Raw genomic sequence first — 16,499 nt, 5'->3', positions numbered from 1 at the left:
TTTCGCTGTCCAACATACCCTACGAACAGCTGATCATCCAGGCGAAAGTCCTTAGTCCTCTCCAGGTAGAAACTCAGCGCCCTCTTAGGGTCCAACCTATGGAGCCTCTTTTCATCTTTAGAAGGGTGGGGAGGAGGGTAGAACAAGGGTAGGGTAATAGACTGCCCTATATGAAAAGGAGTGACAACTTTTGGCAGAAAAGACGCCCTGGTTTTCAGCACCACTTTATCTGGGAAAAACATGGTAAAAGGAGGTTTAACAGAAAGGGCTTGAAGCTCCCCAACCCTCCTAGCAGATGTGATCGCAATTAAGAAAACAGTCTTTAAGACCAAATATCTCAACGGACATGAATGCATGGGCTCGAAAGGCGAACCCATCAAGAACGTTAATACCAGATTCAAGTCCCACTGAGGCATGTGAAAGGGCGTGGGAGGAAACGTATTCACTAAACCTTTAATAAACCTATTTACAATTGGAGATTTAAACAAAGAGGGCTGGTCCGGAAGGCAAAGAAAAGCAGACAGAGCCGCCAAATAACCTTTCACCGTAGCTACCGTACACCCTTTCCTTGCTAAACTAAGAGCAAACAAAAGAATATCTGAAAGGTGGGCCTTCAAGGGATCTTTTTGATTCTCCCCACACCAAACCACAAATTTTGCCCACCTGCCGGCATAAATGGATTTAGTGGAGTGTCGCCTGGACGATAGAATAACATCCACTACATCCGGTGGGAGAGAAAACAAACTCAGGTTGCCCCGTTCAATCTCCAGGCATGAAGGTGCAGGCTCTGGAGGTGGGGGTGTAGAACCTGGCCCTGCAACTGTGAGAGGAGGTCTGCCCTGAGCAGGAGACGGAGCGGAGGGCACTGAGAGAGTTGAAGCAGGTCTGTATACCATACCCTTCTCGCCCAGTCCGGTGCCACCAAGATGACTTGGGCCCGGTCTTGACGAACCTTCCTCAGAACCCGAGGGTATGGGGGGAAACGCGTAAAGCAACTGGCCGCTCCAGGACATCTGAAACGCATCCCCCAATGCCCCTTGCAACGGATACTGGAGGCTGCAGAACAACGGGCAATGCGCATTCTCTCGAGTGGCGAATAAATCCACCTGAGGAGTACCCCACGTCCCGAAGATGTGGAGAACCAGGTCTGGATGGAGACGCCACTTGTGACCGTCCGCACGTACATTCAGAACTCAGGCCAAATGATTTGCTATTAAGCAAATCTGATGGTCCTGAACCCAGGATCAGAGCCGCAGAGCTTCTCTGCAGAGAAAGTACGACCCTACTCCTCCCTGCTTGCTTATATACCACATCGCGGTAGTGTTGTCTGTTAAGATCTGAACTGACTGACCGAAGGGAAGGGAGGAAGGCCTTGAGCGCCAAACGTACCGCCCGCAATTCCAACAGATTGATATGCAACATCTGTTCCGCTGGAGACCAATGACCCTTGATCTCCAGGTCCCCCAGATGAGCTCCCCACCCTAGAGTGGAAGCATCCGATATCACTGTGGCCACCGGAGGTGGTAGTGAAAACGGTTTTCCTTGGGAAAGGTTGCCGTCCACTGTCCACCAATGAAGATCCGCTACAGCGTCCTTGGAGATCTTTATTGAATCCCTGAGATCTCCTTTGTGCTGGAACCACTGCCTGCGGAGGCACCACTGAAGAGCCCTCATATGCCAGCGAGCGTGAGTGACCAACAGAATGCAAGAAGCAAACAGACCTAGCAGGCGTAAGACCTTGAGGACTGGAACTGCCGCTCCAACTTGAAACAATGGAATCAGCGCCTGAATGTCCCGAACCCGCTGAGGCGGGGGGTAGGCCCGAAACATTGTTGTGTCCACTACTGCCCCTATGAACAGGAGGCGTTGAGGGCTCCAGGTGAGATTTGGGCACATTTACAGAAAAACCCAGATCGAACAACAGTTGGGTTGTCATTCGCAGATGAGACAACACAAGCTCTGGAGACTTGGCTTTGATCAACCAATCGTCCAGGTAGGGAAAAACCACTACTTCCCTCCTTCTGAGATGTGCTGCAAAAACTGCCATCATCTTCGTAAAAACCGGAGGTGCTGAAGTAAGTCCAAACGGAAGGACCGTAAACTGGTAGTGTTGCGTTCCGACCACAAACCGGAGATACTTCCTGTGCGACTTGATTATCGGAACATTAAAGTACACGTCCTGCAAGTCGACAGACACCATCCAGTCTCCTTCGTTCAACGCCAATAGTACCTGCGCTACGATCAGCATTTAGAATTTTTCCTGCTTGAGGAACAAATTCAAAATCCTAAAGTCTAGCATCGGCCGTAACCAACCGTCCACTTTGGGAATCAGGAAGTATCTTGAATAACACCCCTGACCCCTTTCCTGCAACGGCACCAACTCTATAGCGCCCTTTGCCAACATGGTGACAACCTCCTGTTGCAACAACAGAAGATGATCTTCTGAACAAAAGGAGGGACGGGGGGGGGGGGAAGGGAGGAGAGAACTCCTGAAAGGGGAGAGCATAGCCCTTTTCCACAATTCTTAGCACCCACGAGTCTGTTGTAATTGACTTCCATTTCTGCAGAAAAAGACTCAATCTCCCCCCTACAGGAGAAGCATGGATGATAAAGTGGGGAAAACTAGGGCTGCTTCTGTTGTTGTCCACCAGAGGAGGATGACGAAGATTACAGCTGCTGGGCTGGCCCTCTAGCTCTACCCCTACCCGCCCTCTAAAGGCACAATAGGTTGCTGGGCGAAGGACTGCGACCTCCGAAAGGCAGAGCCTCGAGTGAACCCCCGAAACCTGCGAAAAGGCTATAAGGTGTTGTAGCAGAGGTCTGTAAGCCCAAGGACTTAGCTGTCGCCCGATAGTCCTTAAACCGTTCAAGGGCAGAGTCCGCCTTGTCCCCAAACAACTTTTCCCCATCAAATGGTAGATCCATTAAGGTGGATTGAACATCTGACGAAAAACCAAAGGACCTTAACCAGGCATGCCTCCTAGTAGCCACAGATGTTCCCATGGCCCTGGCTATGGAATCCGAAGTATCCAGGCCAGATTGTATAATTTGTTGAGCAGCAGCCTGTGCATCCATAAAAAGAGACCCAAACGATTTCTGCATCTCCTGTGGCAGATCCTTTGCCATTTCTTTAGCGGAGTCCATAAGGGCATGGGCGTATCTGCCCAGCACGCAGGTAGAATTAGTAGCCTTAAGCACCATGCTACATGATGAAAAGATCTTCTTCGAAGACTGCTCCATCCTCTTGGACTCCCTATCAGTTGGGACTCCAGGGAATGTCCCAGGAGCAGACTTTGCAGAACATGACGCCTGGACTACTAAGCTTTCTGGAGTTGGATGCCGTGATAGGAAAACCGGATCTCCTGGTGCTCCCCTATGCCTCCTCGCCACTGCCCTGTTCACTGCAGGAGTTGTTACTGGCTTCTTCCATAAGTCCAAAATAGGCTCAGTTAAAGCCTCATTGAAAGGCAGCAAAGGGTCAGCACTGGAAGAAGAGGGATGTAGTACCTCTGTGAGCAGGTTAGTTTTCACCTCCGCCACAGACAAAGGCAAGTCCAGGTACTCTGCAGCCTTCCTTACCACTGTATGGAAGGAAGCGGCCTCTTCCGTAAACTCCCCCAGAGACGCAATGTCCCACTCCGGGGAAGTATCCAGACCACTTGCTGTGGCAAGACCCTGGAACTCATCTGAAGGCTCAATCTCTCCTTCCTCCAGCTGTCTATATTCCTCCTCCTCCAAAAGTCGTAATGCCTTCCTATGAGATCGAAGATGTGTCTCTAGGGCAGGCGTCGATAAAGAGTCCATCGACGCTGACGACTTCGAATCTTGAAAGGGCCCAGTAAGAGGTGGATGACTCCTAGACTCACCCGATGCCTGAGCCGGCGCCGACATGGAGTCGAACGATGACCTTCTCGGAGTCGGTTGGCAGGAAGGCGATGTAGCCGGTCTGGATGGGGACATCTACGACGTCGGATGGCGCGGTGATGGAGTTGGTTGACGTGAAGGAGGATCCACCGTCACAAGTGGAGGACTCCTACCAGGGGATACCCTCGGCGCCGAACCGCCAGTCTCCGAAGGGCATGAATGGAGCCACCTTGTACGGCGCCGGAGAGCCCAAATTAAACGCCAATGGCCCCGTGGGACCTGCCGGTGCACCAGCAGGGACCATGGATTGGAACACAGCATATATAGCATTCAAAAATGCCACCGGATCCGTCCCTGGAGCCGGGAAAGCCGGGTATTGTTGAGCAGGGGTCTGCTGTACATCAGGCTCCCTCGACGCCGGCGAAAACTGAGGACTACGATGAACGACCTCAAATACAGATGGCGCCGGTGACAACTCCGGACTCTCGGGCTGAGGCGTGACAGTAGGGCTCATCTCCCATGTCTTCTGGCGTCGAGAAGACCGAGACCTCGACCTCGACCGGCTCCGCCTCGAACGGCGCCTAGAGTCATGACGGCGCCGAGAGTCATGATGACGCCGCTTCTTATGCTTTTTGGGTGAAGCATGGGAGGAATCCTTTTTATGCCCTTCTTCTTCGCTTTTGCCAAGAAAAGCTTCGCCTCATGCTCTTTCAGAGCTTTTGGATTCATGCTCTGGCACGAAGAGCATCCTTCCACATCATGCTCCGAACTAAGGCACCAAATACAATCCGAATGGGGGTCGGTCACTGACATCCGACCCCCGCATTCTCTACACGGCTTGAAACCTGACTTTTTTGGAGGCGACATTGTAACCACCAAAAAGCGCTACAGTTATCAACGAGCCAGGAAGAAAAAACGTTGGCGTCGAAGGCACGGAAAAAAGGAAAACTGACGTCAGTACGCCGACGAGGACCTCTTATTGGCATGTTGATGTCAGACGGAGTCACATGGAGCCGTGCCATTATGACGTCCTTGTCGACGTGGACAGCTAGGAAGAAGACTTTCCGTCGGATGCTGACGCAAGAACGAATTCATAAGGTGAGGAATCCACAGGTAGTTGTATCCATCAGAAATATATTTTGAAACATTTGCACAGTTGACTTAATCATTTAAATGTTGTGTGTTAGGAAAAACCTGACACCCTATATCCTTTTATAATACATTCTAAGCAGCAGGTCACACAGTTCACCTTACAAAGTCCTGGAACTCTGCAGCAGGAAAATTAATTGAAATAAAAACTGACTTTTGACCTCTGTCTGTGAACACAGAGCAAATGTGACATAAGAACAAGATTTAAAGACACCTTTTACTGCCCCTCCACTTTTCAACTGAACAGAACACCTGTTCAGTGGGACCAGTAAGAATTAAAAATAAAATAGCTTGACCTGATCAATTAAGACTTGCCAATGAGAGTGGATTTTTCAAGCCCTGCATCCCTAATCCTTAAACCAATAGAAATACTGATCCCAACAACCAATCACAACAACATATGCAACAACCAATAGAACTTCTATAAGAGCCAAGTTAACTGAAGCCCAAGCCCCTATGGGAAGGGAAGAGTGAGCTGCTGCTCTATTCAGAATCTCTTTGGATACAGACAGGCTGAACCCACTCTTCCAAGCTAGCAGAGTCTACTTTCCAGGTAAGGGACAGATTGTAAAAACAATGAAATACTGCTTGTCCCGCACTCAAATATTTGGCTTTTTTAAGGCAAACAGAGGTGATGCAGACAGTTTCTAAACATAATTTAAATCACAGAAAAAGATTAAGCAGTCTTCTAAACACACTCTGGTTAGCCACTGAGGTGTATGTAGCCTTTGTACTTAAAAGCGGAGGGGGCGGGGGGTGTTTACGCAGTCTTTTGCCTCAAACTAGGAGGCAAATTTCAAACAGTCAAGGCTAAAAGAAAAATAGCAATTTAAAAATGCCACGCTGCCTGAAACACAGAGCCTACAGTAAACAGGCACAGGTAGCAGTACAAAACAAAAAATAACAGGATTTCCCAGAAAGTCTGGGGTTTGTTACCCAGGTCTCCTATGATTCCTTTATCACTGGAATGTATTAGGGCTCAGGGAAAAAGCTGGGCTCACAAAACCTGCCTGCCGCGTTGTTTATCACCATATTGTACATCTCAATGTCATCTCGTGGGGATAGTTTTGAAGGGTACAACTCAACACTCTACTCTGGTGAGTAAGTCTTTTTTTCTTTAGCTCCACCTCCCGCTCCTCAGGACTTGTAGTCCTAGATTTTGACTTTGAAGCCTCCATCAACAATGATTCAGACTTCAGAGCTTTGGTGACTGGCTCTTGACTGTTGCGTCTTTGACAAGAAAAATCTTTTACCCCTTCGTCCTTTGAAGTTCTGGGCTATTTCGGAGTCTTGCTCCCCGCGGTACCCACTTCAAGGTTTCTTTGTGACTCTTTTTCAAGGGTTCTGCCTACAGGTGTTGAGTGGTTCGACCCCGAGGCCCCTTTTTGAGATCGCAAGTCAGCTTTTATTTTTTGACTCAGAGGGTTTTGAGCAGTGTCCGCTGTCTCTTACACCTCAGACTTTCGGCTTTTCTTGTGTATCTGCCCCTCTAGATCGATGAAGTCTTTGATATTTTGCCCTCGGCTCCCTCTGCGACAGGCCCAGATCTTTCAGGTACTCACCGGCCTTCTGTCCCTGCAACGCATGGTGTGCTACACTCTGTTATGCTATTACTTTTAGTGTCTTTGGTGCGGAAACACCGGAAGGCAACGCAGTCCTGGCACCTGTAGACTAGCGACAAACAGATTTTACACACCAGGTGCTTATCTTTCTGTGCGCAGTTGTGGTGGCAGTTCCTGCAAAATTGGAACGGCGTATTCTCCATTACTCCGACTTGTAGGTCCCCAGGACGGGCATTGTCACCTCTCCGTCATGACGAAAACCCCACAAATTTCTGTTGCCTTCTCCTATCCTGCTCTACGTCAATGATTTTACTTCAGTAGATGTTTTTCAGAACTAAACCTTTACAAAAACAACTTTTCTCAATAATAAAAAAAAAGCCTATGCAGTCCGTGGTGTCAAGGCTAGGTCACAGTACTTATTTTGCTGCATCATGGATCGTCTGGGAAAGGAATGCCCTGAGGTCCTCCAGGACAGCCATCAAATTCTTGCTGGCCATGTCTCACAGTCCATAAGGGAAACTTGCAGAAAGGTACATTGTGTTTGAAGAACATAAGGCCAGTGTTAGACCTGGCATCTTTTTGCTTGTTTCCCCAGTCTTTTTGCCCTCTGACCTCCTGTTTTTATGGTATGCTGGACTTTGTTTTTGCTGGATTGTGGTCTCTGCACACTTTACCACTGCTGATCAGTGCTAAAGTGCAAGTACTCCATGTGCAAATTATATTGGTGATTAGTTTATCCAGGATTGGCATATTTGATATACTAGTAAGTCCCTAGGAAAGGTCGCAATGTGTGCCCAGGGCCTGTAAATCAAATGCTACTAGTGGGCCGACAGCACTAATTGTGCCACCCACATGAGTAGCCCTGTAAACAGGTCTCAGACATGCCACTACAGTGTGTGTGTGTGTGTGTGTGTAGTTTTAAACTGCCAATTCCACCTGGCATGTGTACCCATTTGCCAGGCCCAAACCTTCCCTTTTATTACATGTAAGTCACCCGTAAGGTAGTCCCTAAGTAGCCCCATGGTCAGGGTGGAGTGTATTTATAAGGTAGGACATGTACTGGTGTGTTGGACATGTCCTGATAGTGAAATAATGCCAAATTCGGTTTTCACTTGCTAGGCCTATCCCTCCTATAGGTTAACACAGGGCCTGCCTTTAAATATATTGTAAGTGCAATTTCCCCAAGGGGAGCAGATAGAGATCTGGAGTTTGGAGTCTCTGAACTCACAATTTAAAAATACATCTTTTGGTAGAGTTGATTTTTAGACTGCTTGAAAACGCCACTTTTAGAAAGTGAGCACTTTCTTGCTTAACCCTTCTGCGCCTCTGCCTGTGGAACCACGTCTGGGTCAGACTGACAGTTGGGCTGTTTGTGAATTCCCTCTAGACCAGGGTTCTGCAAAGCCGGTCCATGCCAGATTTTTAGCATATCCACATTCAGAAAAAAGAAGTTTCAGATGTTTCAGAAATCTACAGTTTTCTAAATGTGGATATGCTAAAAATCTGGCATGGATCCGCCTCTCCAGGACCGACTTTGCAGAACCCTGCTCTAGACAGTGACAGAAAGGGAGCTGAGGTGTGTTCTGCATATCCTGTTGAATCTTCCTGGGCTAGAGTGGGGAGAGAGTAGCGGACACCTGCACCTGAAAGGGCTGTGCCTTTCCTCACACAATGCAGTCTCCAACCCCCTGGAGTGTGTCTGGGGCCAGGCAAGATTTCGTGAACAGACACTTTTCTGTGACGTTTCTCTACTTCAAGGGCAGATTTGAGTATACGTAGTGGACCCAAAACCCCAGACTTTTAGAACACTTCAGGATCAAGAGGACCCTCTGCCAAGGATAAGAGCCGAGGAGGAGTACTGCCCCTTTGCTATGTGTGCTTTGCTGGGTTGGCCTGCAGTTTCTGCTCCTGCCTTAAAGAGTACACAGACTGGACTTTGCTATGTATCCTGCTTGGGAAGTTTCGCCAATGGCTTGAAGTAGAGCTTGCCTCCTGTTGAAAGTCTCAAGCATATCGGACTTTAGGATCATCTGCCTAATGCACTGGGAAGTGTGTGTTTTGTGCTGCAACAAAAGAAAAGCTACCACAACACTGTCAACGACACTGCTGCCTGCACCATGACCTGCTGACATCGCATAGAGCAGTGCCCCACTTCGCACTGCAACCCTGATGCTGTCACCGGGCCACCTAATGCGCTCACCGAGCCGCTGCTAGCACTGTGACCTGTGGGCCCTGCACTCCACATCGCCTTGCTCACACCGCAGCCTTGGTATCTCCAACAACGCCACTCTACACTGACACTGCTGCCTGCACCATGGCCTCAGGACACTGATCGTGAGGTACACGAACCACCGTCCTTTCCAGCACCGCAGCCCCGGTCCACCAACACCAGCACCATCAACTCCAGTATTGTTAACAGATGCCCCTGTCTGCACTGTGACCCTTAGGGGCTGCACGGAGCCTTCCCTGTGTCATTCCGCCACCTGAGGCCTACCGACAGCGCTTCAGCAATGCCGCCGCTGCCGCCGCTGTCTGCACCTCGACCTGGAGACACCACACCACCCCACTTCCCACCACAGACCTGTGCTCACCGATACCGCAGGACGCCGTCACAAAGCCCCTGCCTGGACCGTTATCTGTGGGCACCGCATGATGCATCATCCCGCTTTGCACTGGAGAGCCTACGACGTCAACACCAGCACCCCTGATTTCGTCATTAGCTGAGAGTTCGATCTGCAACGCTTGTAACTTCAAGGGCCAGACGACCACTACAACGACCTCTGGAACTGACACCGACGACACTGCACTTCGGATCTCGTCACAAGGATCACAATGTCCTAGATTTCCAAGGTACTGTATGCAGGTCTTCTGACACCGTAGCTGGCCTGCGACCCTGTAGCCAGTCTGAACTGCTTGATTTGCTATTCACAACACTGGGATAGCCCTAGACGGAGATACTGACTTCAAGAAACTGTACTTTTAAGTTAATTCTTGCACAATTCATAACTTTATTATGTATGTTGGATTTTTCTCATTTTGGTCTAGTTTTACGCAGATAAATATTGGCAATTTTTCCAAAACCGGTGTGTCGCCTTTTTGTAGCGTTTTCAATGTATTGTGTGTTATATACAAATGCTTTACACAATGCATCTGAGATAAGCCTGACTGCTCGTGCTAAGCTACCAAGGGGGTGAGCAGAGGTTATCGGAGCTGGGTATCGCCCTTACCCTGACTACTTGGTCAGGGTGTGAACTGACTGCCAACTAGAGACCCTATTTCTAACAGCCAAGCCAACATCTTTTTGTCAAAAGCGTCAATAAACTTAGATTCCCTGTTCACTGGAACGGAAGGCTTTTGGGTTTGCTTTACTACAAGGCTTTCAGGTATGGGCTGCCCTGATAGGAAATCAGGGTCACCAGGTGCAGGTATAAGCAGCCTGGCCAAAGGTCAACTGACCGTGCAAGCCCTGCCTGATTTTGACTCAGTGGCCAATAGTGAGTCTTTGGCAGCCTCGACTGAGGGAAGTAGTGACACTGGCTAGAGTATGAGCAAATTAGATTTGGTTTCAAAAGTAGGTATTTGTAAATTTAACAACTCTGCTGCACTGCACACTATCACTGCACAAGAGGTGCTTTCTTCAGTTGGTGGCGAAACTACCTTGGTTTCTGGGGAGGTGTCTTGCCCATTTGTATTTTCAAAGTACAGCCCATCATCTGTGCTGTGAGTGAGGAGTAAATTGGTGAGCATTTTAGAGGCCCTGGGCCACATTACAGTAGGATCCAAAAAGGGCGTCCAATTTATGACAATGCTGGTGTTTAAGAAGAGGTTGCGGGTTCGATTCAATAACTATAGATTGTGCCTTGTAACCTCACATGTTGTCTTAAGCCTGGCGCAGGCGGTTGCCGGTTCTGGGTCAGATCCTGCACAGATGCCAGTAGACACTGCAGCACCTGCATGGAAGGGATTGGTGCAGACCTTGGAGCTGGAGCAGAAGTCTGTATTGTCGTCAATACAGGATGAAAAGCAAGTCCCATTGGGGCAGTCAGCCTTGGAGGGGCCTGCTGGCAGACGTTTTTGAAAAGTGGATTTCAATTTATTTTTTGAATTGCAATTTGGAGGAGGCAAGTCTGATTTGGAAGGGAAGTAAGTCTACAGTTCTGGGCAAAGGGCTTGTCTCCAGGTTTTCTCTCACACATTTGAATCTCTAATGTGTATGTAAAGAGCACTATTAACCATGAGGGTACCTAATCTAAATACTGGTGCATGGTGTCCACCACAGGTATGGACAATTTCTCTGCTAGGTAGGCTGGTGAATTTATAATCTCAGCCTTGTAGATTATTCCATGTGCAGTGTAACAACTGCACCAAGTAATACTTGCAGTCAGTCAAGGTTTGAATGATCTGGTTGAAGTTATTCTGCCATTTAACAGGAGGAACAGCAGCATGTTAAGTGCTTCTCAGAGATTTGACAATTGAGTATCATGTTCAGAAAGGCTATTTAATCACAACAAGTGACAAGGCTGGAACCTAGATAGAACACAAAAGTTTTTAAACCAGGACTGCACAAATAAGATAACTGGAAGCAAAATGTGGTTTGTGATGTCAAAGAGATGCTGCAAACCCCGCAAGTAGCTCAGTTGAAGTATGTTTAATTTTCCACCACTACCAACATTCTCCCACAGGTTTCTTTACACAAGTCATCCCTTTACATGCCGTCTCCTCCATCTCAATCACCTCCTATACTCTTCTCCAAAATAACTACCCTGATCCGCAACCTTTTACAGTGCTCTGTGCCACCGCTGGCTTCCAAACTATGCCGTCTGCCCACACCAAGCTTCCACCCACCTACGGACTAACACTGTACTGCCTTTCCCTGCTCAAACATTTACATTAACAAGTTAACATTCTCACTCTCAACTCTTCTCCACCTCCTATGGAATACCAGATAAATCTGCAATAAGACAGTAAGCCATAATTCACGTGCTAGGTTTACATTCTAGGAATACCATTAAATACATGAATAAAACTGATCACTTTGATTCAATCTGGGTCCCTCTCTTCCCACCTGACTTCATTGCTTTGGCATGCCGATACAACCTAAGGATTCGACAACTGATGCACCACTTCAGGACAGGGAGTGAGATGCTTCCTCATGGATCCTCTTCTGACTACATCTGCCTCCAGCCAGACTTTGCCACCTGCCCATTTGAATAAATCACTCAATGCTTGAATTTATTACCTAACTCATGCCTGGATGCAGACCGCCAGTCATCTCCTACTTCTCTGTGACTTAAGTAGACACTGGAAATCACGTCCTAGCATCTAATGTGTCCGAAGAGGCCAGAGAGAGAAAAAAACTGTTTTGCAGCATAACATTTAAAGGTTAGACCAGTTGCTGCACAGGTCATCTCCCTCTGCTGTCTAGCCATGGACCTCACTGGTGAGTGCCAGTTCTCTTTTGAGTACAGCCTCATGGAGGTTGTTGGGCATTCAATGATTTATACTTGTTCTGCTCTTTCCAAAAGCACTGTCTGCTATAAGTGATTTTCACACCCCTAGATTTATTGATACTATGTTATCAGTAACCCAAGAGGTGGGAAAAATATGGCCAATGACAAAGTACCCCGGTGACTTTTTATTTTCTCAATGCTTTCACACATATTTCGGCTGCTTTCAGCAGCTGAAATCTTGATGCTAACGTAAAGAGATCCACAATGCTTTCTCATAACTCCAACGGATCCAGTTACTGCTGGTAGCGGCACCAAAGTAATTAAGAGGCCACAACTAATACAAACCTAAGAATCATTATATGTACACATGGGGCATACTGATATCCTGTAAATTACTATGCAAAGCTTTAGGGCCCAAATCGCCAACCTTAAAATGCTCACTTCCATCCATGAAAAAGCCAGGTCTGAGTATTTACAGACACCAACAGCTTCCCTCTGTTCCCGAGAGCTAAAGTACAAGAACCCTACACCTCCTCCTAATCCCACCTGCAAATTATCATGCAATACTCACTCTTATCTGATATCTTTGCTTCATGCTTTACCCCAAAAACCATTTAGCTAACTGCAGTATGCCACCACAGATCCGCTACTGTGTTCAACTATCTCTACCTCGCACAGAAAGACCTCCAATTTTTGCTTTCTTAGCTTTCCCCTCCCCCCACGGATATCAAACCTGGTTATTTCTCTACAAACTACTTGAGCCCTTGTGCTCCTAAATAATCAACCCTCCTTTTGTCCCCATAGCACATAATTAGCCCCTAATCAGTGACACCACCCCCTCCTGCAAGAATTAACAGATCCAATGACCAATTTAAAATAATTGCTATTTCCAAAATCATCTCCACCACACTTAGAAAATCAGTGTTTACCTTACTATCCACCACTTCTATAACCTCCTTCAATGCTGTTTCTGCAAACTGCATTTAATTAAAACAACCTCAGCAAACTGTAAAGATTCATTATCGATGCCCACCAAATCATCTTTCATTCCAAACATATTTTATAATCCATTTGCTTTATTCATGCTCGTTGACTGCAAAATCCATCTAATCACTAAGCCGGTCATCTTGTCCAAGCTGTTCATTTCTGGCCTACCTCTTCCTTGGGTGTCTCTCGTGAAGTATTTCCTCTTCTCACTTTACACAACCTCCACAGATAAACACTCCATGCCACTTTTCATACAACTTTTTCAGTGATCACACAAAAAAGGCCAATATCAAGAGAAAGCATTCACGTAAAAATACCACACAGTTAAAACAATACTAAGTTATATAGATAAAACAATACTCTGTATAATGTGGACCAGCTGTGAGCAATAGCTCAAGATAACACTAAATAAATAAAAGGATAACTAGATAAACAAGTATTAAAATAATGACAGTGGTGTATGCTTTTTCTAGTTCGTGCGAACTACTTCGTTCTATTATGCGCCATATTCCTAAACTTAACATACACCCTAAAAAGCCAGGAAGGTTTAATGAACAAAACAGCAGTTAAAATTCTCAATATTGTGTTGAACATCACAACAGATATTCTCTTACATTTGTAACATACCTCTACAATCTTTTCGCGATTTTTGGTCGGGTTCATTGGAGGCTCTGTGAGCAGAATTTTACAGTTCTTGGTGTCAATATTCAACTTTTCAGGTCCAAATGTGTAGTCCCAGAGGTGCTTCATGTCATCCCAGTTGCGAACAATGCCATTTTCCATCGGATAGTTCACCTCTAGCATGGATCGCAATTTACTTGCCTCATCCCCAACCATGAGATCCTGCAACAAAGTCAACATCTTTGATGAGAATTCTTTATGTGACAACACACTGATCTCAATATAAAGGGTCTAGACAAAACAAAAAGCTGTGGTACAATAATGGACTCAAGGTTAAATACAAGGGTACAAATTGTGGGGGCCTGTAGTGAAAATAAGTATGTTTGACCACTGACTTTGTGTTTCAGCACTGCGCATATTAGTTGTTCAATGTTCACCAGTAGCACATTACATGTTGTATTCAGTTTAGCTGCCTATTGGCTTTAACGTGGCTTTAGACATTACATTCTGTATTCAGTTTAGCTGCCTCTTGGCTTTATCGTGGAGTTAGACATTGCAGCTGAGATGAGTTTTTCCACATGGTAAACCAAGCTGTGTTTTTCGTAGATTCTCTCACCGAACACTAACCATGATAAGGAAGCGCATATTTTGTGTTTTTCTCTAGTCAGCCTTGGAGGCCTTGAAGACTTGGCCAACCTTCAACGCTTGTTTCTTCCAACTCTGGCCTACAGTAGCCATAGCTTTGACTATTAGGGGGAAGGGATAAGAGGTGTCCCTGGGCAGCAGCAAGGGGAATTTTCCGAGACTTCAGTCAGGAGCGGATGTCAGCTGCCTGGCCTGTCCTGTACGGATGGAAAATCTCTTTCTCGCAGTTGAACAGGAGTCATCAACTTGCAGGCATGAGAAAGATGAAGAGCAGTGATAGGCCCTACGGTGCTGAATTTTGACTTTTATTCTTTGCTTTGAAGTTATGCTATAATATAATCACATATAATTGCTTTGTACATTGCAATTGAGAATCACTTTGATATATTTTCCTTTCATTGCTGTGACTATTTTTAAACGTGTGCCTCCAACCTACTAATCTCCTCTCTCAGGAACGTCCTGGTGAAGTAATAATAAATGTCTTCGTTAAACTAAGAAGTGCATTCCAGAGATTGTTTTCAGCTTGGTCATTAGTGAAAGCAAAACAGGGCCTTAACAGATGGTTATAGTAAAGACTGTATTAAGACTGGACAGGAGTGTTTTTTCTGTTCGCTTCTATTCTTAAGTACCGATAGATCTCTCTTCCAGGCACTCGCTGCTTCTAAAGCTCCCTCTGAATCGGTCTCATTTTCAATCGCTGCAGTCTGCCTATTCTTCTCTTTGGCTCTGTCAATTTCAGGCAGTCTCTTTCTCAATTATTTACCTTCTGTCATTGCGGTTTCTTTTTTGCATCCTCACCGTTACCCCCACTGCAGGGGGAGTGAGGGACGGAGAGCACATACGGCTCAGCAGGTAAGACTGTTGCTAGTGTTGTTATATTAATGACATCTGTGTAGTGCTTAGTGCTATTATGATAGCAGTATAGTATTCTGCTCCTGGACGCCCTTTCATATCGTGAGCAGGTTGTCAGGCACATAAGGATGAAGCAGAACAGACTACCTCCGTCTGAGGACCAGAAGCAGACTAGACTGCCTGTGATTGGACTGGGGTGCTCTGTAACCTGCATCTCTGGTCTAGGCTGTTCACAGGTTGATAAGCCTTATCAAAGGAAAAGCACTGTGAAATATGCTTTGGAGTTTAGAGGAGGATGGTCAAAGATTAGGCTGTGAGAGCGTCACCTAAGGAGAGAGCGCAAGTAAAAGCCTAAACCATCAGCAGTCCTCCCTCCTTTCAGCATCTTAATAGAAGCGCGCGCACGCTGTATGGAGCTGTCAGCAGTGAGTGGGTGCTTTCCTTCTGTCACTTAACTGTTGCCAACAGAACGCATTTAATGAGCTCAGCCTTCCAGGGTAGCAACGTAGCACTGGTGTACATAAATCGATCAGGGCCTACAAATGGAATATTTCTAACAGGTCGATAGGTCAAGTTACACACACAAAAAAAAAATGAACGGACTAAAACCTTCGCAATTATGGTATGGGATTAAAAATATTTAACAGGACGAAAGTGTAGGAATGTCTCACATTTCTAATTATGTGCATAGTGCAATCAGTACGATTTATCAATACAGTTCCTTTGACTTTGATTGAAAGTGTGAATTGTTAATCACATCTGCTGTGCTAACTACAATTTAAGTAAAGGAAATCACAAAATGACTTCATATTTTCCTTAAGGAGGAGCAGAATTAGAAAAAAAATTAGAAAACGAATAATTACAATACCGATTAAATCACCAAAAGAGACAGTCTAAATAATCAGTACCAAAACCTTCTGAGAGCAGTACTTTGTTCAGTGTGAATTTTAGAGCACGACCATTGTACGATACAGCAGTTAGCATTTGTATCTCTTTTAGCAAGTATTTGCTTTGGAAGGCAAATTAATCCATGTCAGAAATGTACTTCACACTGCCCTATGCTGTACCGCGGTCCTGTGAGCAACTGCAGACCAAATGAAGGCGGGCACTCGTTTGAAGCACGGACACATTCTGTAACCAAGTGCATTTTCTTGTCTGATATTTTTGATAAAGTGCAACCCTCCAAAATTAATAGGTTGGTGAGAAACTTGCTCAGTCAACTCGCGCCTGGGATATTAAATATTAGGAGTCACAAACATGGCCAAACTAGATTTCACAAAGGTAAATTCGAATTCACCGCTCTTGGGAAAATGTCTCATTTGTATATAAGCGAAACTGATAGAACGGTGCTAGTGGAGAGCTAAAGACG

General features: G+C 46.2%; 1 protein-coding gene across 2 annotated transcripts in view; it reads right to left on the bottom strand.

Annotated features, from left to right (window-relative positions):
- ACTR2 (actin related protein 2) overlaps positions 1 to 16,499 on the bottom strand; it is a 167,446-nt gene that overhangs the window by 97,849 nt on the left and 53,098 nt on the right. For both annotated transcript variants that reach the window (XM_069234264.1, XM_069234265.1), the window contains exon 3: positions 13,640 to 13,855. In XM_069234264.1, coding sequence (XP_069090365.1) covers positions 13,640 to 13,855 — 216 coding nt within the window. The remainder of the gene's footprint in view (positions 1 to 13,639; positions 13,856 to 16,499) is intronic.

The sequence above is a fragment of the Pleurodeles waltl genome, chromosome 5 (assembly GCF_031143425.1).
Source record: "Pleurodeles waltl isolate 20211129_DDA chromosome 5, aPleWal1.hap1.20221129, whole genome shotgun sequence".
Taxonomy (NCBI): domain Eukaryota; kingdom Metazoa; phylum Chordata; class Amphibia; order Caudata; family Salamandridae; genus Pleurodeles; species Pleurodeles waltl.
Note: the sequence above shows the minus strand (reverse complement) of the source record. Positions and strands in the feature narration are given on the sequence as shown.